Source organism: Tripterygium wilfordii, chromosome 21 (assembly GCF_013401445.1).
Source record: "Tripterygium wilfordii isolate XIE 37 chromosome 21, ASM1340144v1, whole genome shotgun sequence".
In the NCBI taxonomy this organism is placed as follows: Eukaryota; Viridiplantae; Streptophyta; class Magnoliopsida; order Celastrales; family Celastraceae; genus Tripterygium; species Tripterygium wilfordii.
The window spans coordinates 9119640-9146947 of NC_052252.1; the positions used below are offsets into that span (position 1 = coordinate 9119640).

General features: G+C 35.6%; 1 protein-coding gene across 1 annotated transcript; it reads right to left on the bottom strand.

The window, feature by feature from the left end:
* Positions 1-8713: 8713 nt before the first annotated feature.
* On the bottom strand, positions 8714-18240 carry LOC119988085 (3beta-hydroxysteroid-dehydrogenase/decarboxylase). The gene is made up of 12 exons (XM_038832996.1): positions 17846-18240; positions 15352-15441; positions 15114-15247; positions 14841-15011; positions 14031-14147; positions 13867-13946; positions 12728-12923; positions 11806-11923; positions 10963-11137; positions 10277-10427; positions 9357-9423; positions 8714-9258 (listed from the first exon to the last, which is right to left on the bottom strand). The coding sequence occupies exons 1-12, from the start codon at positions 18126-18128 to the stop codon at positions 9101-9103; spliced, it is 1740 nt and encodes a 579-aa protein (XP_038688924.1). The 5' UTR covers positions 18129-18240; the 3' UTR covers positions 8714-9100.
* Positions 18241-27308: the final 9068 nt, after the last annotated feature.

Here is a 27308-nt window from a genome sequence, read left to right on the forward strand (position 1 = left end):
GTATGTGTGTCAGTGTGTGTCTCTATATATATATTTTAGAAATTTATTTACTTGCCACTTTGGAGAAGATTGAATTTGAATAATATATGTGGAGGATTTGGTTAATTTTTGCTAAAATGTCAAGTTATTAATGGAGTACAAAGTTTTTTTTTATACTAGCTTATAAAGGAACTAGTTTAATTTCCATTAATCGTGGTTACCTAGATAATATGTTTGAAACAAATATTGAGTCTACAATAAGAGCAACTCCAAGGGAAAACTAAATGAGATGCTATATGATTTTAACTATGAAAATAGCACCTCAAACTCAAAAATCATTACTCCAAGGGGAGTGCTAAACGTAGAACAATGATAAGCACACAAATGAACTTTAAACCACAAAAGAATAATTATTTCTCAGTTAACAATATTTATTTAAAAACATCTAAGAAATCATGTAATTAGAAAGCAATAGTAAATCAATTTCAATAATTCTTTATAAAAAAGATAAAAGGTAAGAGTATTTTTCAAATATCGCAATTTAGTAAAAACTTTTCCTATCTGATATTTCCATTCACAAATTCATGTATCGGTTTTTTATTCTCCTTTTTACGGTTATTTCCGAATTTGTCAATCCAATTAGTAAGAGAAGAATCCACCGGTATGCTTTCTCGTCAGAAAGATCGTGGTAAGAATTTATTCAAGGATGTGGGAGTATAATCGCTCTGACCACAACCATCCTAGTAACGCTTAGTGACTAGTTTGCAAAACCCACAATCGGGCCAAAGATAGGGTGACCATGTGCACAGACATGTAATAAATATATCCGTCAATTTCCAAATAACAAGGAACACAACACATGGAGTTTGAAATCACATTTTTGTAGATATAAATTCATATTTAACAAGGATCAAATATCAAATGACCATTGATGATAACATTTCAAGTATAAAATTCATTTATAAAAATTTTAAACCAACTTGTCACCATTTTCAATTGGCAAATAAATTCACAACACATCATCCACAAAAATTCAAAATTCAATTTACCCTTATAGGGCTGGTTTCACACATAAACAATTTCCCCAAAACATAGCAATTCTTTAATCTCAATCAACATTTCAAATAAGTATAAATTTATTCACTTAAAATGAATTTTCATATTATAATTCCCTTGTTGAGGAAAAAAGTTTTTATTTCTCATAAACATATCAAACAATATACTTTTCACGTAAAAATATTTTAATGTTGTAGCGATGACAACCCTCAACTTTGTCGATAATTTCAACTTTGAGCCGGGACCTTCTCCTTTTTTCATTGTAAACAAGGCTCAAGCCAACGTCCTTGGTTCTTAGTCAATTATTTTCTTTAGTTTCAAACAAATACATATCCTCATGCACATCATTCTATATTTACGCATTAAATCGGTTTATTATGGTGATGTTTACTCGTTTCACAACTTCCTTAATTTAAATATTTCAAATATTTTTTCTCTTTCTAACTTGGCTATTATTCAATTGTCACTTAACCTTGTATAATTTTACCATGCACATACAAATTTATTTTTAGTAACATAATTTTCCTCCCAATTTTTCTAGTGTCATACCTGGCTTTAATGTACTGAAATTTCATATAGCATGATTATAGTATAATATTTGAGTACAATCGGGGTGTATTTTAGTTTAAACAACATATTTTTATGGATGACATGCTTGTACATAAATTAAAACATACGCACTTAGGTGAAATTTATACCAATCCTAGATTTATTTCACAACTTCTAAATCATCAACATGCATGAACACCTTATTTTCCCTTTCGAATGGACCGTATTTTTTCTTCAATCATCCACCTCCTTCTCTTTTCTCTTCACTTCTCTGTACTCTCTCTTTCTCTATGTGTAAAGTCTTGTTCGGGAGTTAACCATTTGCTCCTCATGTTCACATTTTTTTCCATCACACTCTCTCTCTCGTGCTATGTGTTGAGCATGCAATTCCACTTGCTTATTCTCCCACAACTACCTATACATGGCAGTCCCCATATCTTCCTCTCTTAATTTTATTTCTTTCATAATAGCCACTTGTCACTCTCTCATACACCGGGTTAATATAACTTTTGGTCTGAAAGATGTCCAAGTTTCATTTTCGTCATCCAATGTTCAACTGTTTCAAAATGATCACTCAAAGTTGTATTATATTTCACTATAGTCAATTTTGGTGACCGTGTTGAAACATTTGAACATTTTGATAATCACTATGGTAAAACATATTAGAACTTTGAGTGACCATTTTGAAATGTTTTAAAATTCTCAATTACTCACTTGGAACGTTTGATCTTTTAGTGATGAAAATGAAATTTTGAACATATTTTAGTGATCAAAAGTTCTATTAACCCCTCCTACACCTAATATATCCTCCCATGCAATTTTTTTCCTATATCTATATCCCATCATTCCTTCTTAAACATCTACCCATACGGTACATCATTTAGGGTTTACTACTCCAAGCCTTCTTCTTTAAGGGGAATGGTATTGGCACCAACTAAATTAGCTTGTGCACCGCCTCTAAAGTGGATAATTGATATGCGTGCATCCTTGTGTCACTTTTATGTCACAAATTCCAAAAGAAAAACTTATGTCATTTTGTCAATCATTTCAAAAAAGGATCTTATAATGCTTGGACAAGTAATTTCTTCTCTCTTTTTCTTTGTCTAGAAAGTTTGACGTCCAGCCTTTGCTTTTATTGTTGCACACTCCTAAATTAACAAAAGATTGTTTAATTAATGGTTCTAATTAAAAATATTCTAAAAACAATTATACAAATATATTAAAATGTAGAACCTTACAAATTTTTTTTAAAAATATGCTATTATTTGATATCCCCTATAATCAGAAGATAAAAAACATTGAAATATTTATCAGATAATTAGTATAAATTGGGAATTGCCAATGCAAAAACCCAAATCAGATGTAAATGATTTAATTAACCATTATTAAAAATTTTATTTTAAAATATTTATACATATATATAAAGAAAAAATGTGTACGTTGTTTTATTTTTGGGCTAGCAATCCCTATACACAAAAAAATATGTCAAACCTCAAGTCTATTAAATGACCAATCTTGAAGCAATCCACTATAATGAATTGAGATTACAAAAGGAATTACTTAACCTCTCTTAAAATCTCTTGTGCATCTAAATTCAGTGTATGAGATCGTTGTATCTTTCATACATGAACCGTCTGAAGAGATATATTCTGAAAAAACCAATATGTTAAATAACATTAACAACCTGAGATCAATATTCATCCCGAAAATTTACCATGAGATAAAAATTTTATTTGAGATAAAACGAATAATGATTTATCATTAAGAAGTTTAATCCAGATAAAACCTATATCTATTCGAACTAACAAAACTTCTTATCTCATTTTATCCACATGATGTTTAAGACAACATTTAATAGATAAAAGTAACCCAACACACAACCATTTAAATAATCAGACATTACGGTAGATAAAAGAGTTGAGATCTCATGTTAATCCCATACCATCAGAGTAACCTACTCCATGATTACATTGCTGTAGATTGCACAAGAACAATATAAGAATTGTTCATGAGTAACCCACTTCAAGGTTACTTTGCTGTAGGTAGAACAAAGAATAATATAACACAACACCATGCATTTGTCATTCACACAAAAAATCCTACAAAATGCACTTAATATTCTATAATTGGATAACAATCCAGGTGATTAAAAAAATATATGTAACTATTACAGCAACACAAACCTTATTTAGCAATTAATACTATTTTAATAGTTAAATCATCATCTACCAGCAGTATTATTAAATTGCTTAAATTGGTAATCATGCTCATATTCATCTGTCATGTATGTTAGTGAATAAGATATGTCATTTTTTTTACTTGCATAGCAACGTCTTTTATTTTTGAAGTATTGTCCTTGTTCAGGGGTGGAGGCGAGGTACTAGTCCTCCTCGAAGAGGTAGTAATCCCAGTCATATGAGTGACATGTCATTAGATTTAATTTGATAGCTAAATTTATTTATGTTTACTTAGATTATAAAAAGTAATGTCATGAACAATGGGTTGCGCTTAAAGACAACATTCAAATTAGTTATTGGTTTACATTTTAAGGATGTGCTTTTAGTGGTCATGATGAATCCTCCCATTCATTAAATCAGGAGAGTTTCATTAAATGAGGCTATTACAAAAGTTGTATTGGAGAATGCCCTTTGGAATGTAGATAGACAAGTGCACAAGTACAAATGAAAACCTTACACATTATTGCTGACAAAATGAGAATGATGATTCATGAAGAGATTGGGGATGCCAACTTTTGTATTCTTTTACACTAATATTGTAAACTAATTTTATTTTCTTTTAAATAGTTGGTTGGTCGATAATGGCCAACCGAATTTAGGGTATTTAAAAACCATCAATCAATCCATCTATACATGGGTTGATTGATATTACTGGTCTGACTTTGTAGGTCGATTGATGGTTGTTTATTGGCCGGCTGACAATGGCTCGGTTGTCCGATAATGACCGATAAACCAACCCAGTCCCAACACTAATTTTAAAATGTTTACTTACCAAATTTTTTTAATATGTTTTATATTAACGTTTTTGGGTTATTTTATGAGACCAAACATCAAGATGAATGTTTATAGATAATATCATTTCAATGATGTGTACTATTGTAAGTAGCCTGAAATCTTTGTTTGGAAAATGACATATTAATACCACTTTCAAAACTGTTGGACATCTAGATCCACTCCAAAAAACTTTATCCCTCATAAGTCCATTTTTAGTTTTTTATAATATTTAAATCATTTAAATTATCTTATTCCTTTTTTGTCCTTTTTCAAAGAGGATTAGATCTAATATGGTTTTCTATCTTGTTATATGCTACATCTCTCTTATCTCACTACATCTTCTCTCTCTACTGCATCTCTCTCTTATCACAATAATTTTCTCTCTCCTACTGCATCTCTCTCTCATCACAATAACTTTCTCTCTCCTATTGAATCTCTCTCTCTCTACTATATCTCTCTTTACTATGTCTCTCTCTCTCTCTCTCTCTCATCTCTTTTTATGGTTGTTGTTTTAGTCCAAATATGATTGGGCATTAGGCGTCTCTATGAGGGGAGTCTAATGGTGATGGTGGTATTACAAATTATCGTCGAAATCGGTCGGATCTGAAGTTTTTTTTTTTCAGATTATAACACTGGCCGACCAATGTTCATGTTTTGAAATGGTAACATTGGTAACACTGGACGACCAATGTTACTGTTTTGAAATAGTAACATTGATCGACCAATGTTACTATTTTAAAATGGCCATATCCGATGGTTGTTTTGGGCCTTACATGACTGGGTATTGTGCATCTCAGTGAGGGGATTCTAATGGTAGTGGTGGTATGACGAACCGTCACTAAAATCGATTGAATATGAAGTTTTTTCCAAATAGTAACACTGGCCGACCAATGTTACTGTTTTGAAATAGTAACATTGATCAATGTTACTGTTTTAAAACTGCCATATCCGGTGGCCGTTTTGGGCCGTACCTGACTGGGCATTGTGTGCTTCAATGAGGGGAGTCCAACTATGATGGTGGTATGGCGAACAGCCGCTGAAATTGACCGATCTGAAGTTCTTTCCAAATAGTAACACTGACCGACCAATGTTACTGTTTTGAAATAGTAATATTGACCCACCAATGTTTTCTGAATGTCAAGAGAAGAGTGACTTGTTCAATTGAGTTAGAACATAGACCTTGTTTTGCTTCTTTTCTTCTTCTTTTTCCAATGGGGGAGCAAGAACTTATCTTTTTTCTTTAATAAGCAACAAGTTCCAATGGTTTTGAAAGCTAACTAAAATTCAAGGGCCAGAGGCTTGCTATTGGCCTCAATTTGGCCATAATATGTGAACCTTGATTTTTATACTGTTAGTTAAGCTGATTGTCATGGACGGCAAGATCACTTGACATCAATATTGCAGGCAACTTAAGATTCCTATGCTCATAAAACTTTGCAAGTATTAAAAAAAAGTAAAAGACTTGAGTGAGTTTGAGACAACTTGTAAATTTTGAATATATATTCCAAATTTACTAGTTTTTTAAATGTACACTGATTTGTCAAACCTAGCAAGAAGTTTTAGTTTAATTGATTTCATCTGCAGTGAATTGGTTTTCATGTAGTAGAGAAGGGTAGGTGTTGTTAGACGAAGAAGAAGAGGGTAATAAAGTAATTAACATACTAGTGATACCTTAGAGGGATAAAGTTTTTTGGACTGAACTTCAGTGTTCAAAAGTTTCACAAGTGGTACCGGCCTAGAATTTTCCCATCTTTGTTTTGCTGAGTGCTACCCCTGGACCCTGCCAAAGTTTTTTGAGCGAATAAAAATGAGATTATTTTAATATTAGCCTACCCCAATATTATTTCCTGGCTTTGCCCGACTATATGCAAAGTTTGAGCCCACTTTTATTTGAAAGAGGTGGTAGATATCCAGATTCCAGGGATAGGAATCGCTCCTTTCGGATCAATTATCTTAAAATTCCATTTGGGCCTACAATAATGTAATCAAAATTTCATCTTCTAAAAAATTATTATTTTTTCAATGAAAGCAAGAGATAGAATGCCAACCTTGCGTCGGAGTACAAGACTTCAACAAATCCTTGGTTACTTCAATCCTGGAAATTGCAAGTGTTGCAAGTTTGAGGAGTTTTGGGAGAATTAGGTTTTGGGCATTTGGCCTTACTAGGCCAATGCTCCATGGACTAGGCTGCACGTAAAATCTTGGGTTGCTAGCTTCTTTTCATAAATTTCGATGCATCTCCTTTATTTGTAAAGAAAAATTTATCTATACACCACAAAAACACTATCTTTACATCATTTTTTATTTTTTTGTAGTTTACATAAATATCCTTATAAACAATGACATATTAACCCTAAGTGAAAATTTAAAATAAATAATTTTTACATATTTAATTAGAGACTACTAAGTTTACATCAGAATTTACAATAAGTTGTCATTTTTCTGGAAGATAAAGAACACGACCCTACCGATTTCTGGAGAGAAAATCGAACTTGGTTTGCTGATTTTCGTTTCAATAGTTTTTAACACAAAATCAGCACATGGAGTACCATTATACACACCCACTAATGTTATGAAACAATTATTTTACCGATCTTGTTCGATTTGAGAGATTTTCAGAAGTAATATACATATTAGAGAGATTTACAAATCAAAAGTCTTTCCTCTACTCAATCTCCGACTGTGACCTTGATATCTTAGATATTTATATATGGATTATGTGATACTACGATGCGTTATGATTTGGTGTTATGATCAATGTAAAATCACAGTATTATGTTAGCCGTTTGTATATTATGCATATGCGAATTTTTGTGTTTGGATTCTGAGATCTAGAAAGTGGTTTACTTGTGTTCATACACGATTCACAATAGAATATTATATTTGTATCCGAATTATAGTGCAATGTGTGAAGATAAATTTGGGGTTAAAGAGACGATGTGTGTAAACTTAACAATAGAATTTCTAACATTTTACACATCAAGGGTAAATTAGTTTTTTCACTATGATTTTGTGTGTAGACTTATAATTTTTTGGTGTAAACTTATTATGTTCAAAAAATAATATAAAGATAGTGTTTTTATGGTGTATAGATAAAATTTCCCTACTTGTAGTTGTGGATTTCATATTGGGCTTGCACCATGCAGGCTTTAGAGTCTGTTTGATTGTATTAATTCAATAATTAGACTATTACAATATTAGTATAAGGACAAATATTGTACGCTAATTTTATTTTCTTTTAAATAGTTGGTTGGTGGATAATGACCAACCGACTTTAGGGTATTTTAAAACCATCAACCAACCCATCTATACATGGGTCGGTTGATATTATTGGTCTGACTTTGTAGGTCGGTTGATGGTTGCTTATTGTCTGGCCGATAATGACTCGGTTGTCCGATAATTACCTATAAAACCGACCCAGTCCCAACGCTAATTTCAACATGTTTACTTACCAAAATTTTTTTAATACGTTTTATATTAACGTTTTTGGGTTTTTTTATGAGACCAAATATCAAGATGAATTTTCATAGATAATATCATTTCAATGATGTGTACTATTGTAAGTAGCTTGAATCTTTGTTTTGCTGAGCACCCTACCAAAGTTTTCTGAGCGAGTCAAAAGGAGATTGTTTTAATATTAGCCTACCCCAATATTATTTCCTGGCTTTGCCCCGACTATATGGAAAGTTTGAGCCCATTTTTGTTTGAAAGAGGTGGTAGTTATCCAGGTATAGGAATCGCTCCTTTCGGATCAATTCTCTTAAAATTCCATTTGGGCCTACAATAATGTAATCAAAATTTCATCTTCTAAAAAAATATTATTTTTCTATGAAAGCAAGAGATAGAATGCCAACCTTGCGTCGGAGTACAGGACTGCAACAAATCCTCGGTTACTTCAATCCTGGGAATTGCAAGCGTTGCTAGTTTGAGGAGTTTTGGGAGAATTAGTTTGATTGGCAGTGTGTACAAAATCATTGCTAAAGCCTTATCTAACCAGTTGAAAGGAGTCAATACATATGTTAGTGGGGAAATCGCATAATGCTTTCATTCAATATGTGGAAAATGTCAAGTGTGTGTGTGGAATACTGTGTAACCTTAAATCTCCAAAAACAGTATGCTAGCTGTGTTAGACACTCCAAGTTCATTTCTAACATACAGTTGTAATTACAAAATAAATTCCCTTTGAAAACAGAAAAGGAATAAAAAAGGAGGTTATATCCTCATGCTAGCCTTCTGTGATTCAACTTCAAACAATATGTCCAAATAAACTTCACCTGTGTTACAGTTTGTGTAAACAGACATGGATATCTATTGCCTACTACTGTCAGTCCCCCTTAAACGTGAAAGAAGACAGAGTACCATACCTGGTATCTCTTCCATTTGCCGGGATATCAAATCATATCTGTGGTTTGGTACAAGTGTAGTGAGCTAACTGTACACAAAAACAAGTTTTTGTGGACCACATCTCCTATTTCCTATCCGCAGTCACACCAAGTCCTTCATTCTTATTCAATGTTTTGATAAGAGCCTGCAGAAGCAGGAAGATTCCTCGTCATCAATCCCCTAGAGTTCATAATAATGTTTAAGAGGGCCCTTGCTAATCCATCAATTTCTGGTTCGTATTGCTCGTAGACAAAGAAGGCGGTAAACGCAAAGACCAATGCTGCATTTTACGTCCAATAAGGTTAATCTGAATGGAGAAACCAAACTGAAAATACGCATAAGATTCGAAGTGGAGGTGAAGATCAGATGGTCGTTTACCTATGCCAACCAACAAAGTGATGGATTGCAATATAATCAACTTCAGCAAATAGAGAGAACCTGCAATCTGGAATGAATATAAAGAATTAGTTGAGACAAATTGCACGAAGAAATTTTCAAAAAATCGACGTCAGCAAACTTCATTTTGATCTCTAAAAAAGTGTTCTTGAATCCACCAACTAAATGAAGTTAGGGCAGAGAGGCCATCCAAAGAACTTTTCAACAAGTTGGTCATAGGGATTCGAGGTCTGGAGGTCAATACATAGGCCAAGTAAACAGAGGTCAAGACAAGATAAACATCATTTAGAAAAAAAATGGGTCAAATGATTGTTTACATTAAAGAGGCAACTATGAAAATATTGCCGCAGAAAGTCGATTCCAAATCAACCAATAAGATAGTTGTTATATTTCATTCCCTCTCATTATAGAAAATAGCCAAAGGGCAAAGTCCAGTTCGTAAATCCTCATCACCACCCAGTATGTGAAAACGACCACTTTATATTCCGCTAAGCATACTTAGGATGAATATAGCATAGAGCAAGCTTGCTTCTACCCACTAAGCTGAACTTCAACTGATGCATCACTTGTCTGATTATCCAACATGGGCATCTGCCCCCCATTAAGAAAAATTCTCGGATGCAGTACACTAGGTTTTCGCCACTAAGGCCAAATCTGGGAGGGGACAGACCACTACCACAGAATTGCAGAGACTGTTTCCCTGGTTTGAACCTTTGACGCCTATGAGCAACTCTTACCACTATGGCCAAGGATCGCCTCAAATTCAGAAAAATGCTTGAAAAACAAGGACCCAGCACATAACTAAAATAAACTAACAAATTATAAACTGAAGAATACATCGCTCTTTGAGATAGGACAGCCATATATATATGTTTATGTTGTGTGCATATGTCGAGCTGTACCTTGAAGAAGTGATTCCAATCGTCCCCTTGAGCCAATAACCTCAAATGACGGACACCTCTATTCCACAAAAATGTTACGGTTCTGACTGAATCTGTCACCACTGTTGCCGAAATTTCAAAAGACGTAATAGGCTTCCACTGAATGCCATACCTGTTGCAAAGGCATGATAACCAAGAAACCTTATTAAGGCTGGAAAAAAATATTAAACTCGGTCACTGATGCTAGTTTGAAAAGGATAAATGACCCAAAATCTAAAAATTTCAATAGGAATATATCAACAGTGTCAAGAACAACAAGTGGTCCTTTGATCAGGACAAAACACTCCTTTTAATCAATGTAGAGCTTCCAGGTCACACTATTTGCTGAGATTCTTCTTCGTTTTCCCCCTATTGGTAGGGGTGGGTGGGGCAAACCATAAACTAAGTTGTAATTTGCTAACAAGCCAATTACACTGAGTAGGAATGTTGAAGGTTCAAACCAAAAAGTAATTGCTAGGGATAAAGTTAAAAAAATTGGCTATAACAACATGTAGAAAGGAGAAAAAAAATAATTTCTTAACTCAAATTGCAAAAAAGCAAAAAAAGATGCATCAAGAAGAAAAAATTGAGCTAACATAATTAAGAAATTTAAAAGAATTAAATAGTATCCAATTCAAGCATTTAAAGTATCCAACATTAATACTCACATGTTCAGTGGTAGCAGGCCATATGCGCAGAGGATGATTGTAAGTAGCAGCAGAAGCTGGGCTGCCGATGAGGTAAATGTTTTTCCACAAAGGAAAAACCAGTAATAGAGCATAGACAGGGCAAGGAAATATGCAAATGTTTTTTTCTCATCTCTCCATAGCAAAATATCTGCAACTGCAGTGACAAAGTTCGCTTTCAGTCTTTGATCGCAATCGCATAATTAGCACCTCATTATGCAAAGCCTATCTACATGCAATATATTGCAACAAAATTGCTCCCACTGATACTTGGACGTGTCAAAAATATGGACTCAATATATGCTTGATGGTGGACTTTACTTCATTGAATTGGCTGGTCTGATGGTCACAATCTTTGCATGGACTTGAAATAACAAATGTATAGCTGTCACCGAGATGTGGAGTTCATCATCAATAGAGAAAAAAATACAAAATTATTCCCTCTACAATACCATCATTAACTTACATCTGAGCGCCACTAGATTATCCTAAAGTTAGCCATAAAGTAGATGATTGAGGTTACAGGCTGGAACCTGACTTAGGCATCATCCAGTAAGGTATTGGGTAAGAGGGTGCCGATAATGCTAATTGAATCAAGATATAGCTCACACATTCAGAGACAAACACAAAAATCCGGGTAGAAAGCAACTCGATCATGAAAAACAGGAATCAAGTGCATAGATTAATAAAATGGGCAGCAAAGTATCAATTCCACTTGAGCATATATCTTCACAGTTTTAATAGGTGGAAAAATGACCTAAGTCACACAACATAGAATGGGCATTAATGCAGAGCCAGACACAAAGATAATGAAAGGTTACCAACCTTTACCACTGCCCAGCAACTTATCCACTTTCGATTGTTCACCAAAGTCACCATATCTCGCAAGAGGTGAACTCTTGACAATTTGAGAAAATGATTTGACGGTATCTACTATACCTTCCTGTATGTGCAAGAGTCAGGATACAAACATTTCACATCTTAAAATCAAGTTTCTGAATCATGGGAATATGAAATTCTACAAGAAATTATGAATGCCCTAAAGGAGTAAGGTCCTGAAGGACGTAGCATTCACAAACAACATCCACTGAGATGTCCCGTGCCAAGAAGTTGAGTATGGTCAAGAGTGCCAACTCTAGCTGCCCACTACAAGAGAGGATTGTGGGCCTAGCTTAGATTGAGATTTCCCATACTTTGAATGAGCCCAGCCTCATGTTGGACAATATCACTTCAGAGTTTAAGCCCAAAGCCGGGGCATAATCATCTCTACCACTATCCAAAGCAGCTTTTGAAGGGTCAGAAAAAATTCAGGAATTCGAGGAAGAAAAAATACTATGAAAATCATTTAATTAGATTAGTTGATGAGAACACTATATGGTGAGCAGTAGATTTGCTGGTGTGCTAAAGAGGGCAACAGAACAATTAGGAAAAATCTCCCACAGATTTGATAAAAATATTTTTACGCCTTTGATGCTTTTGGGAAAATTAACGAATTATACAAACTCAATTGCCTGGAACTATACCTAGGGAAATTAAGACCAGGAGCTATAGCCAAAAGAATATATGGGACAACAAATGCCCACAAACTATAGACATAGAACGTGGTGATACAGTTATCAAAGACGAGAAAATTTGCATGAGGCTATGCATGTGCAAATGCAGATGTGAAGAAAAGTGTGCCCAGGAAACAAGTAACAGTAATATGCACAGCGAAAGACATCGCAGGAGTAAATGAGAAGATGCCTACATTCAAGGTAACAACTGGTGAGTATCCAATGAAATTTTGAGCAGCAGCACAGTTGAAAGTTCTGGTATGAGAAGCTAACTGAATGAATTGATTCACCATAGAAAGATCATGTCTCCTCAAGCCCAACTTTCCATGCATCCATCTGACGAGCAAGAAAATATACCAGACAATCCCGGCAGGAAGCTTTATAAATGGTCTGCAACCATAGAAAATCCAACATCAGATTCTGTATACAGTATTTCAGGATCCCACACAAGAATACATAAAATGGAAATTGTAATAATTTATCCCAACTTAACTTCTAATGTGGCATAACAAATAGCCCAACAAATGTATGTACAGGAACTGGGGGAGTCGAAGAAATTAATGAAGTAACAGAATGGGTGATGACAACGTTAAAATAATGAGCTAAAACAATTCAATCAGTTGAAATACATCGATAAACTGTAACATCATAGAGATAAAATAAAAAATTATGTCTATAAGGCTTATTGTTTTCAATATTCACATACAATACACTAGGGGAATTTGATCTTACCAATTCTAGTAAACCTGAATTTTTTGTTTTGAGCTGACTTAAAATGGAAATACCATGGCAGTTAATAAACAGATGACCTATCCAACGTAAAACAGATGACCTACCCAATGTAAAACAGATGACCTACCCAATGTAAAGACATATTTGATTTGTAGAAGAGTGATCGAAAGCAAATTCATCTCCAACTAATGAATCCAATCGATAATTAGGGCACCGACGCAGATAAACATCACCAAAATATTTCTTCAAAAATTTCAAAACTAAACTTTAGTGACTTTACTCACCTGCCTTCATACATCTAAAACCAACAGCACGACTCAACGAGTTGTACTAATACTTGTTTTCATTACATGACAATATACAATGCTTATTACCATGCTTGAATATCACAAGATCAAAACTACAAAAAGAAAAAAATATATATATATTCATACATACTGTAAAATATAATTGCCTTAGTGACATTTACCATTCTATTCTAGCCACAAGATTCTCATTTCAAGTGAAAAGCCAACTGCAGATTTACCTACTGCTATGGGATGCTAGGGAGATATTAGAATGAAAGTACCGTTCCAAGAGAAAATCTAGACAGTTATTTTACCTCTGATATCCCAAGCCTTCCAATATGAGGGATACAAACTCCCAAAATTTTATCGGTTCAAGGTTAGTGATGAAGAAAGCCTACAAATTGATTTTGAATGAATTCAGTTAGAGAACACAAATTAAGAAAACCTGTACCGAAGAATGTTAAGAATGTAGAAGTACCTTTCCAGCCACAGACACCATGCGAGAATCAAGAGCTTCTGCTGCACAGATTAGAGCATGAGAAACATTCTCGGCATAGGTGAAGTCAGAAATATTTTCACCAGTTCCTATGATGAACTGAAATGAGAAAATGGTTACTTGCATAGCAACAACAATTTAATAAAAAGAAAAAAAAGGATAAGTCTATAATAAAAAGAGGCTATATGTGATGTGTGAAGAAATGGGTGTTAATATGCGAGAAAAAATAGAAAAATGCAATGTGCAACCATGTGATGTAAAAATGTCTGGCGATAAGCAGCAATCAGCAGGATATCCCAAGATAATCACCATTGGAAATGTAAATAAGTAGTAAACTATCCAAGCATTTTTTTAAGCAAGATAGAAATAATCACATAAATGTACTAGAATAAAAGAAGGAACCACACGAATAACACAATGCACAAGGCTCCCACAGAGTAGGCAGGGTTCTGGAAAGATAGATGTATGAAACCGTAACAAGTAATATGCATTAAAAAGAGGGTTTTTTTCCATGGATTGAACGTGTAACCCCCAAGTTGTGGTGAAACTACATAACTGCAAGCCAAAATTAACCTTTCCTAGAATAAGAGTAATGGAGATAAAACAAATTAGCATAGAAAATTTGTCACTTCATAAGGGTTCGAATTTCATTCAAATTGAAATTTTCATTATAAATATCCTTTACATAAAATAATATCAAATTTTACAAAATACATAAAAGTAAAATATTCAAATCACAAATAAATTTATCAAACCTGTGTATCAAAGAGGGGAAAAAAAAACTTATCACACCTTTGCCCAACCAGATTTTGCCAAATCCAGTAGGAACGGCACAAGCTGTGGGTCTCCAGGTCCAAAGACATTGGTAGGACGAAGTGCACACGTTAAAAGACCATCTATATTGTTAGCAAACAGAACCAATCCTTCTGCCTGAGCCTTTAGGTCAGTCAACATGTCGTCAAACTGTTTACAAGTATGAATCACCAAGGAAAACAATGCTTAGTCACAAAGAACTGCAAGATGCCATGCAGGAAACACGATTAGAAGGCCCTAAAAATTACATACTTTCCAATGGCATGTCAAGGATTCATCTCCATTCAATATATCAAGCAAGCCGTCAACAACTACATCAGCAGAACTGTTGTAAATTAGCTTCCTAATACTGCACTCGTGGCAAGCAGCAATGACATTTTTCGCACCTGAATAAAACAACCAAATATCAAGAAATCAAAGCTTCAGATATTCCTGTGCCATAAACTTCTCACTTTACATTATTACCTTTTTAGGATGAAGTCCTGATTACCTTGAACAATAGTCATGTATGAACAATAAAGATCCTGGCTCTGTAAACCAGTGGCCTCCATAAAAAAGACAACAGATGAACCTCCAATAGCTGCAAAAGACATATCATACTGCCATTAGGTTTTAAACCCCAAGTTCCCCTCTACGAACAAAGAATCACCTAATAGTTACCAACGTAAAATATTTACTCCAGAAAACCAGAGGGACCATATAGCAGTTACAAGGACCCCTCAGATCAGATATTATTAAATTTCTATGACAATTAGATGGACAAGTAAATATATTCACATATTTAACAAAGGTTTGTCTAGAGGTCAATATTTACAAATTTCTAATTACAAAAAAAAGGTGATGATGAACTAGAGGTCAATATTTATGTGCTTACAACCATATATATGTGCTTACATCAAATTCTGTATCCACAATTGGTTACCATTGTGTGCTCAACTGCTTGTGCATTCGAATATTTTGATAATATAGCTGAGTTTCTTGTAGAAAGATTTAAAAAAGGAAATGAATCATTTCAATTCAGTAACTAGAATTCTATCAAATGATTAGGCTGACCCCTAAGATATCCTTATGAACACACTTGGATGCTATAACTGGAGTAATAATGGGGGAAATATTGACAGAAGTGACAATACTGGAACCATCTTAGACATTTATAATCATTTCCAAGTTCAAGTTCTATGTGCAATCACCAGAGATCCTCACAATTTTAGGAAACACAATTTTTTTTCCCTTTTTGAGAAATCACCCATTTCCTCCTCTTCACTAGATAAGTACGGACGATAGTTTCTACAACCATATTGACTTCTTTTTCTGGTTCCTCAGTCCTTAAATACTAAAAGTTTCATAATTCAAAATCTTTCTCCCTTCCCTCCTCTCTTTCTTCTGTCCAGTGGCAATTGCTTCTTCAAAATCTAACATCATACTTTTTCAAGTGTTGAATCCACCATCAGAGGAGAAATGTGAATGTTGTGCCACTTCAAAATTTAGCTTTCAGGTATGTTCCTCAATCATACAATTGCTTACAGGAAATGGAAGAAATGGAGAGAAAATAATGAAGACCGCATATTCATGTTTCCTTCTAAAATAAAGCATCAAAACTCTGAATAACCCATAATCCATTTGCACACAATCAAATATAAATTGATTTACCACCAAATCCATCTTAATCTTCTTTCCTTTTTCCTAACAAAAAATTGAATAAAAAGAATAAGCTAAAAATCTAAAGACAAATTACCAATTGACTCTTGTGCTTTGGCTTTGAATATTTGAACGTAAAAATACAAAAAGAAAAAAAAAAAGGGTAACATCTACGTAAAATATTGAATGATAAAACAAAAAAAAAATGTTTTACACGCAAAGAAGAGCCGGAGTCCATAAACCATACTTTTCTTCATTGTCCCTTGACTAGCAACAACTGGATGACTACTGGGAAACTGACTGACATCACTTGGGTCATTAATGCTGTTGTTTCTGCCGAGCTTATGTCATGGAATTCACTGTGGCGGACCAATTCTAAGAAGAAAAAAAATCCAAATCGTTTCCTTTGCCATTATGTGGATGGTTTGGCTTGATAAAACAGTAAGACTTTCGACATGATGGAAAATATGTAGATTTCTTTTATAGACAATATCTCTAACAATTTAAATTTCTGGTGCTCTAGTTATTGCAACAATCTTCTTGAGGTCATTTACTTTTACAGTGTTTTGAACTTCCTTGTTCAAAAACATAATTTTCACCATTCCAAAAAAAATAATTATTAGAGGTAAAACAATTCTTCATGACTCAAATTTTCAATAACTATTTCTCCTCTTTAATCCTTCCCCCTTCCTCTAAAATATCTACTATTTTCTCTCTTATTTATTTCCCAGTAAAGATTCAAACAATGAAATGAAAACAAATCTTGGAAGTCTCAAGACTTGAAGTTCAAGCATTTGCACCGGGCTAAGGCAGGTAAAACTAAGCATTCCTTCTCTGACACATAACTCTATAAATAATTCCGATTAATTTCTCAAATACATTACATAGACTGAAGACACCGTGCAAGAAACTAAAAATCCAATACCTGAGAAATTCATTTTATATTCCTAACTTACAAAAGGGGGAAAGGAACAAAAATCAACCCACTAACAGACCTCATCGAATTTCAGAGCATAATCTTTCTTGTGTTCATAATCCTCCACAAACAAAACATAACCACCAATAAAAGGCTAAACAATATTTGTTTTTTAGTTGACTCTTCTACTGATGCTGACTCAAACCACTCAATTGAGCTCGGTCCCTCGGTAGAGTACAACATCTTATATCCCCCAGCTTCCAAAATCAAACCGAGAAAAGAAAATAAAGATTATCTTCTCCTACACTTTCTTGGCAACCAAACAGAAATAAAGGCACAAAAAAATCAAAATAACACATATGTACGTATGATCACATATACGTAACATGTGCAAACATAAAACGTAAGGGGCGTAGCTTCAAAGGAAGACCTTGTACGAGTTGAGATTTGTCGCGAACATCGACGCAGAGATAGGAGGCGCGAGACGAGGCGAGAGCATCGGCGAGTAGGGAGTCTCTTGATTCGGTGGGTTCGAGTTGGAGGGAGGGAGCGGAATCCGCGACTCGGACGATCCAGTTGCCAAGTCGCAACAGTCTGAGCACAAGCGATCTCCCCAAGAAACCCCGTCCTCCGAGCACAACGCACGTTCTAGGGCTCATATCTTCGATCTCTTCAATGCCGCCGATCACCATTTTGGCGCGGGAGGTGTGCATAGGAGGGATGTAGTTGTTTATTTTAATATACAATCGGTCCCATTATAGAAGTAAGGTTGGTGTAGATCGGGCCCACCAAATCAGGTTGAAAGCAGTGCCCAGTACCCATCAACCTAATCTTTCTATTGCCGGGAAAAAACATAAGTCCTGTTTGAGATTGCTTTATACTATTTTGATGCGGTGAGTTGAGGTGTTGTTAGGTAAAAAGTTGTGGTCTTGTAATGTGAGTTTTGTTAACAAAAAGTGTTTGGAACGTAAGAAAAAAAAAACTGAGTTGATTTGCAGTTTAGTGTTTAGATGAACAAAATTGTGGTGAAATGAGTATTTTTTTTTTAATCAAATGATTGATTTTATTAAAGAAAAGAAAGATAAAACAATCAACAAAGCAAGCCAAGATAGAGGCCAAGGACCCAGTAACAACCCTCCTAACAAACAGTCACAAAAAACCAGAAAGAGGCAAGACAATACAAAGCAAAACAACCAATCGCAACAAACCCCACTAAAGTACTACTGAGGTCATCCAAGCATCCAGGTTATCAATGAGTTGATGTGTGGTTTATGAAATTTGTCTAATTTTAATTATAAATTGTAATAAATAATTTTGTGAAGTTAGTTTAGTCCATTAATGTTTGTTATAAGATGATTTATTTTCTAAAAAATAAATTATTTTTTTGAAAAGGAAGTGTGTATTATTATTAAACACCATTTGACAGAATATCTGTCATTACAACTTCCTTGAGTCAAGTAGGCTCAAAAGATGACCCACAGACACATGGAGTCGAAATCGATAAAGCAAAAATGTCCAATGGCATGGGCCACTTTGTTAGTTGTTCTCAAACAATACATAAATTGGAGATTTAATAGCGACTCACCGTAAGCCCGAATATCTGAAACCACACTACCCACCTTATTGAGACTCGTTTCCTATGCCTTAAGCTTGTCAATAGCTCCTTTTGAATCACTGCAGATTGTAATCTTCTCCAGCTGACTTTCCATTGCAAGTTTAACCCCTTCGCGTATAGCATAGAGCTCATCGTATTCCACGTACTGTATCACACCAATAGCAATAGCAACAGCTGCTATAAGGCAACTATCATGGCCCCGCGCTACACAACCAATAGCAAACCTTTACGAAGCATTGTCAAAACCAGCATCTACATTGATAAATGCTTCCCCGTGAGATGGAGGGGTCCAACATGCCATCACTCGTGGAGCCATAGCTTTCTCAGTTGGTAACTGTCGACACTTCCGAAAAGAAGAAAAAACCTCATCTCCTCCTCTGATAAAGCTTTCTTTAAAAGTACTAGACAATTGTGGATGGGTAAAAGTCCTATACTGGTTTAGCACAGCACGTGGCAAGAGAAGAGCTGTAGAGAAGTTTCCACACTTGAGGATAGCTATAGAGAAGCTTCCTCACATCATTACATGAAGATCCCAATCTAGAAGGATTAAACCTCAAATCAAATCAAAAGGAATCGTTAAACTCAAATTTCAAACAACGAGATCAAATGGGGAATCTGGGATAAGAAAATCCAACTGACGCACTCCACACCAACTATAAAAGGAGCATCAAACTGTTGAACAAGGTATGGAAAAAGAATTCTATACTCTAATTACTATGATTCACTCTTTAAAGATTATTGACTTGAGCATCAGAGTGTCCCCGGGCCATGAAGGGCCGCCAGTTCTCATCCTTGCAGGTTGGAGATTCACTGTCTACGTCACAACCTAGACCCCAACTGTTGACGTGTGGGTCATGCAAAAATTTGCATCGACAATTTGGCACTGTCTATGGGACGAGTATTGATCTAGTGTACCTCTACGCTGTAGCATCATGACGGGGACTCCAGAAAGAGACAAGGCTGGAGAATGTGTCGCCTCTCGAATAGTCATAAGGAGAGACATAGAAGTTGCCAGGAAAGACAAAGAAGGCATCAAGAGAGACAGAGATTGAGACAAGATTTCTTTTAAAAGAGAAATAGAAGAAGCATGGAGACATAATTTCTCTTGAAAAAGAAACAGACAAGGCAATGTGCCGCAAGCTAGAGGAGCTCGAGGAGATTAGAGCATCAGGACCTAGAACTGCTCCAGAACCATGAGGGTTAGAGCATGGGAGATCCCGTTGAGAGAAGCCTCACCCAAAGAAAAGGTGGGGGCATGGACATTCTCCACGATCATGAAGGTCCAACTCCGTACTGCATCCCCAAGGAAGGCAGGACACAGGTCACAGGTCATAATTTAGAGAGGTCATAGAGCCTCTGGTGAGAATAGGTGGGGATAAGAACGTTCTTACTACAATGAGGATACGCGCCGCTCCACGTCCTATCCCTAAGTTCGGAGAAACAATAGGATTAAAGGTCATGGATGCAAACATCTTGGAGCATAGATACGTCACAAAAGTCAAGGAATGCTAATAACACAAAGTGGGGGCAAGAATGTTCCCTTGTGGAAGCTGCCCGTATTCTAGAGTAGGGAGAGACCATGGAATGAACGGTCGTGGATGCAACATCTTGGAGTCTAGAGAGATCAAGCCAAAGAAGCCAATAAAGGCTAGGTGAGGACAACTATATTCCCTTACTGCAACGAGTCTGGAGAGACCATGAGACGACATCTTTTGGAGTAGCCTTAGTCCATATCTCGGAGTCTGTTTAGAAAGGTCTAAGAAAGACTAGAGAGAACATGGAGCAAGAAAAGACCCTAAAGAAACGGGGAACATCATCTAGCTTCATCAGATAAAGATTTTATTTCTAAACCCTTTGAATTAGCTAAAATTCGATTGCATGAGATTTATCAATTAATGAGATAATGCTTTCTTGATTTTATTAAATAATTTATATATCAATTATTAAATTCAGTGACTGATGAATTAAGAAAGTATCAAACCCATGCCAAATAGGTATTATGAATGACGAGGTCTTAACTCACATGAATATGATATGCCGAAGATGCATCACCAAAAGACGAGGTCCAACATCGGGTAAGATTTTTCAAAAAGACATTATCCAAAGCCGAGGGACCAACCTCGCATAGATTTTGCCAAAGAGGCATCATCCCAATTTGAGGTTTAACCTCGCGTATACTTGCCAAAAAAAATCCACGAGGTCTTACCTTGCATAAAGAAATGCCAAAGAGGCATATCACGACTAGGTCTTACTAGGTCTTACCTCACATAAGAATGATATTTCAAAGAGACATACCATGACAAGGTCTTACATCACATAAGAATGATATGCCAAAGAGGCATACCATGACGAGCTCTTGCCTCACATTAGAAAGATATGCCAAAGACGCACACTATGACGAGGTCTTCCCTCACATGAAGACAAAATATGCGAAAGAGGCATACCACGACGAGGTCTTACCTTGTATGAGAAATATGCCAATGGGGCACACCATGACGAGGTCTTACCTCGCATGAGAATGATATACCAATGAGGCATCACCACCCAAATTCTTACCTCGCAAGAAATTACGAAAGATGTGTCAGACAAAGTTGAGGTCCTACCTCACATAAAGTTACCAAGAAAGGCATCATCACATTGTTTCAAGTTGAGGTTCAACCTCGCGTGAACTTATCAAAGAGGCATCAGGAAATAATCTTAGATAAAATTGCCTAAAGAATCATTAGAAAGATTGAGGTCTAAAATTGCATGAAACTACCAAGAAAGAAAGGCCTAGCCAAGGATGGAAAGCCTAGACATAGGCGAAAGACCACGCTGGTAGACCATCGACATAAGATTACACTAGAATAGCACAGGTGAAAGACTATGCAAGTAGACCACCGGCAAAAGACCATGCCGGTAGACCATCGACGGAAAACCACATCGTGAGACAAATGACAAGAGACAACCTACGACGTCGTGAGACCAATGACAGGGGACCACCTACGATGCTGAGGAGACATCACTGAATACCTACCTACCTCTTTGCAGAGGCATCACAAAAGTTGGGGACCTACATTGCATGTTCTCTCCGAAGAGGCGTCATTGAAACCAGGGATGCCAAACATTGGAACAAGGGAATTTTTTAAAAGAAAAGATCTTTAATGCTTAGAAAATACATCAAAGCAGGCTTCTCGGAAGAACCTAAGTCGGGAGCAATGAGAGACTCCAAAGTTTACTCTTGAATGAAGAACCTTGAAAGCATGACAAGAAGGAACACGACGCCGAAACATACTTTCCAACACGGAAGGTAGCAATAAGAGAAAGACTGAGTTTAATTGCCAAGACCACAAATAAAAATGAGGTAAATAGAAATATACAATATGATAGAATATATATATATACACACACAAATCTACATTTTTATTTAAAAAAAATATAAGAAATCCACTTGCGTGGTCAGCTCCAGACCACGCAAGTGTGAAATTGGAACTCCACTTGCGTAGTCCAGAGTGACCACACTGGGAGGAACTCTAGTGTGGTCACCTGCTTATCACGACGGGTACTCCCCGACGAGATATGATACATTAAAAAAATTAAAAAGAAAAAAAGAAGAAGAAATAGAAGAAAGTATCTTTTTCTACTAGAGAAGAATCTAAAGAATAATGATGAATTTAATTCAATATACAAGAATCTAAAGAAAATGGAGTTCGGATTGAGCTAGTAAGATCCTCCAAGACAAGAAACAACTTCAAGTCTTCACCCACATTTTCTAAGAAAGGAAAAGATTGAGTAAAGGTTGGGGGCATTTGTGGATGGGTAAAAATCTTATGCTGAGTTAGCACAACGGTTGGCAAGAGGAGAGCTGTAGAGAAGTTTTCACACGTGAGGATAGCTATAGAGAAGCATCCTCACATCAATACATAAAGATCCCAATCCAGAAGGATTAAAACTCAAATCAAATCAAGAGGAATCGTTAAACTCAAATTTCAAACAACGAGATCAAACGGGGAATCTGGGATAAGAAAATCCAACTGACGCACTCTACACCAACTATGAAAGGAGCATAAGACTGTTGAATGAGGTACGGAAAAAGAATTATATACTCTAATTACTATGATTCACTATCTAAAGATTACTGACTTGAGCGTTGGAGTGTCCTTAGGCCACGAAGAGTAGTCCGTTATCAACCTTGCAGGTTGGAGATTCATTGTCTACAGCCTGGACCAACTACTGGCGTATGGGTCATGCAAAAATTTGCATCTACAACAATCAACGAAACTTCCATGCAGAGAAGGCTGTATAGCACCCCAAAAACAACTTGCCTTCCATGCTAGTTTAATTCGAGCACACCTTAACAAAGCGTGAACTGTATCATCAGAGCCAAACCCACAAAGAGGGCAACTTTGAGTGCAGGGGACATGTTGAGTCTCCAAATTTTCTCTTGTGGGTATAATGTTCAAGCAAGCCCACCAAATAAATATCTTCACCTTCGGGGGTGTTTGTTGAGACCACAGCCAATTCCACCACTTCTTCATCCAATCATTTGAGGAGGATGGCCTCCGAGATTGCAACTCCATAGCCAAGTGATATGCGCTTTTAACAAAGTATTTCCCTTTCCTATCATAGTGCCAACACATCCTATCCTCCATCCTCCTATTAGGGCGAGGGAGACTCAGAATTATATCCATCTCAAACTGAATAAAATTTGCACGCACGGTTTCCTCATTCCACTTCTCATCACTACGTAGTAAACACGACACCTTGCCACTCGGGTGAAGCTTTCTGGGGGAGACCATCTTAAAAGATGTAGGAAAAGGTAATCATCTATCAGCATAGAGACATATTTTTTCTCCAGGACCCACCACCCATCTAGTTTCCTACATTAGCAATTCCCTCCCCCATATTAAACTGCGCCACGTAAAGGATGGATTACCTCCAGAGTTAGCACGCCATATATCACCCCCAGGAAAGTATTTGCCCCGTAACACTCTTGCCACCAAAGAATTGGTCTCTCAATTAGACGCCACATTTGTTTCCAAGAAGAGCCTGATTGAATCGAAATATGTCTCTGAACCCCATACCTCCTCTCTCTTTTGCCTCACACAATTTTTCCCATCTCTTCCATTGAATCTTCCTATGCTCATCCGAGCTACCCCACCAATATCTAGCACACGCCCCTTGGATGTCCTTACAAATACCGGAAGGCAACCGAAAACAAGAAAGAACATATGTCGGGATCGGCTGAATCACTGACTTGATAAGAACCTCACTGCCCCCTAATAGAAAAACTATTTTCTTTCCACCCATTAGGCTTCTTCAAAATGCGGTTGCGGATGTAGCCAAATTGTACTCTTTTATTTCTCATTGCAACAGTTGGAAGCCCCAAATAAAACTCATGCTGGCTCACAACTGAGGTATCAAAAATGTTCAGAACAGTAGTTTATAACACTAATATATATTTTACATTAATATATCCTAATAACTTAATTATTTGTTTTGTACTTTATAAATAATAATAAATTTAAAATAATTTTTTATTTAAAAAACCAATCCAAATTCAACTATTATTTAATTAAATATTGTTAAACTTTTAAAAAATTGACATGCCTTGCTTGTTGTAAATTATATGATGCCACAATTACAATTTAAAAAAATTAAAATGTTAAAACTATTGTAATGCCGCCTCGTGTACAACTATGAGATTTAAAAAAAACACTTCCGTAAACTTCCGTCATATACGAAAGACGGAAGATCCCTTGTAGTAAAAGTAACCAACGGTGAGTCTGCCACGTTAGGAAGAAAAGCATCTCTCAACTGCTTCTGATGTACTGGCATTTGGAGCGGTGTAGCCTCAATGAACTGGCAAGCGAAACACCAAACTATTGTCAAATGGTCGATAGATCTTGCCGAGGTGCGGTCAGTGAGTCGCGATCGAAGTGAATAAATCTGTCTACTTGCTAGCAGTGTTATAAAAACCAGATCACACCGGCCATTTGAACCATAAAACTGATGAATTGGTCATTATCGACACGGTTAAGCTAAAATGCTAGTTAAGTAATCGAGCCGTGAATAACCGATAAAATCGGAACGGTTTTTTTTTAAATCGTTGAATCGTGCTGATAAAATTGGATAGTTTTAAAAAAAATTTTGAAATTTTGAAATATGTGTTAACTTATGATGTGTAACTTAATTGATATGTTTTGGGTGTATTATTATGTATTAAATATGTGATGTGAACTTGATTTTCTAATTTCTTATGGATGATCATATGGTATTGTTATGAGATTTATTTTTAAGCATTATTTTTAATTAAATATGCGGTTCTACTAATGACCCATTGGTTGAACTAGTGAATCAATCAGGGGTGGACGTAGGATTTTGTCTCAAGATGAGCAAAGTATTGCGAGGGTTAGGGGGAGTACCTCTAAATTTTTTTTTAGATTATTTATTAATTGTGTCTTCAAAATATGAAAAACAACACTAAAATTAAAATATTATAGAATGACGGTAAACAATAATTAAAAGTTAATTTCAAATGTTGTCAACCATTTTAATATTTTGAAATCGTTCATAATAATTTCAGTTGGAATAGTATCAAAAATATCTTTCTTCGTACAAAACTAAATTTACATTTAACCATTGGTCGCCTATTCGACTCTAATTCCAAATCTTGATAATCTTCAAGGAGAAAATACTCTCTCAATAATAGCAATTGCGACTAGTAGAATTCCTTGGATAAGATATTTTTGAATACTCTTTTTTCCTTCTAATTTGTAAACCCATCAACAACAAAAGAATTCTTCTTCTTTTATCTAATTTCTTGTTTGAAAAGATAACAACAAAGGCAAAAGGTAGTGTGTACGTGTGTGTATATATATCTAGTTAGAGTGAGTGATAAGGATGATGTGTATCACCCTGATGACTAGGGTTCGAATACCCCCGTTTATATATATATATATATGACATTGACCTCCTAACAATTACCTATATATTTCGAAGAGTGGTCAATGAAAAAAGCGAAAATTTTATTAGAGGCAAAAATATATGATTGATTACTCCGTTAAAAAAAAGAAGAAATAGTTGGACAACATGTCTTGCACACATTGAGAAAAATACAAAGCTTTCGATATAAACAACTTCTCGTAACAATTTCATCGAGATAAACAAACAACAATGGATACAAGTATTCAACATCAGAGGCATCACATAAAACAATGGACACAAGACAAGGGGTTTCACATGCATGTACCCTCTATTGAATGAAATTTAACTTACCGACCAGTCCCGGAGGAGAGACAAAAAAAAAGTATGTACGATTTAGGATTTAGGCTTCGTTTGGTTTGTCAAATTGGAAAACATTGGACCAAAATGATTGGATTGAAATCAACCAGATAAGCAGATAGGATAACATTAGGGTAGATTAAAGTCTTTTTTTTTTGAGAGAAACCATCTAGTATCATTCATTGAAAAATTCAGAATTTTCAGTTGTATATTATTTCCAAAATCATTCATAAAAATAAAAATTTGTATGAGAGAAAAGTTTGTTTATTATTTTCATAATCATTTCTAAAAGTTTTTTTTACTCATTTCAATTTTTAATAAGGATATTTTTGTAACTCATATTTCTTAATTCTTTTTTAATTCTACATCCAAGTGAGGGTAAGTCACGATCGTCCCCATCCCATAACTCCCTCACTTAACTCTGCCTCCATTAACTCAATTCTAATCTTTCATTTTTCAATTCAAGCGAATCCTAAAATATTTGATATCCTCCCTAAAGAAGCAAGAAGACCAGCAGTCATGTTGCCTGAGCGTCTAACATGATTAAAAGAACAATCCATCAACATTCCTAACATTATTGTTTCATCAAAGATCGGTCCATGGGAGCTAACACCTCTGAAAGATTGCTTGAGAACATTCAACACACTCAAAGCATCATCTTCTGTCTGTTTTTTTTTTAGGAAAAGATAACTTCATTAGCTCAAAGGCAAATGGCAATCTGCCCTATGAAGGGCCATTACATTACATGAGGCGGGACTTGCCCAACTAAATGAATAAGGGAGTTTGAAATTCTGCCTAAGCTAGCAAGGGAATCAACAGTTTTGTTTTCAATAATTGTAAATTCACATCCCCATACAACTAATTATATTGTCAGCTTTGAGTTGTCCAGTTCTCATGGATACATCTATATTGTCCGTTTTGGGTTATCCGGTTCTCGTAGATACATCGGGCCCTCACAGTTTTGTTTCTCCTTAGTTAGCAAGTGGGTCAAGACCTAACTCACTTAATTAAGGAA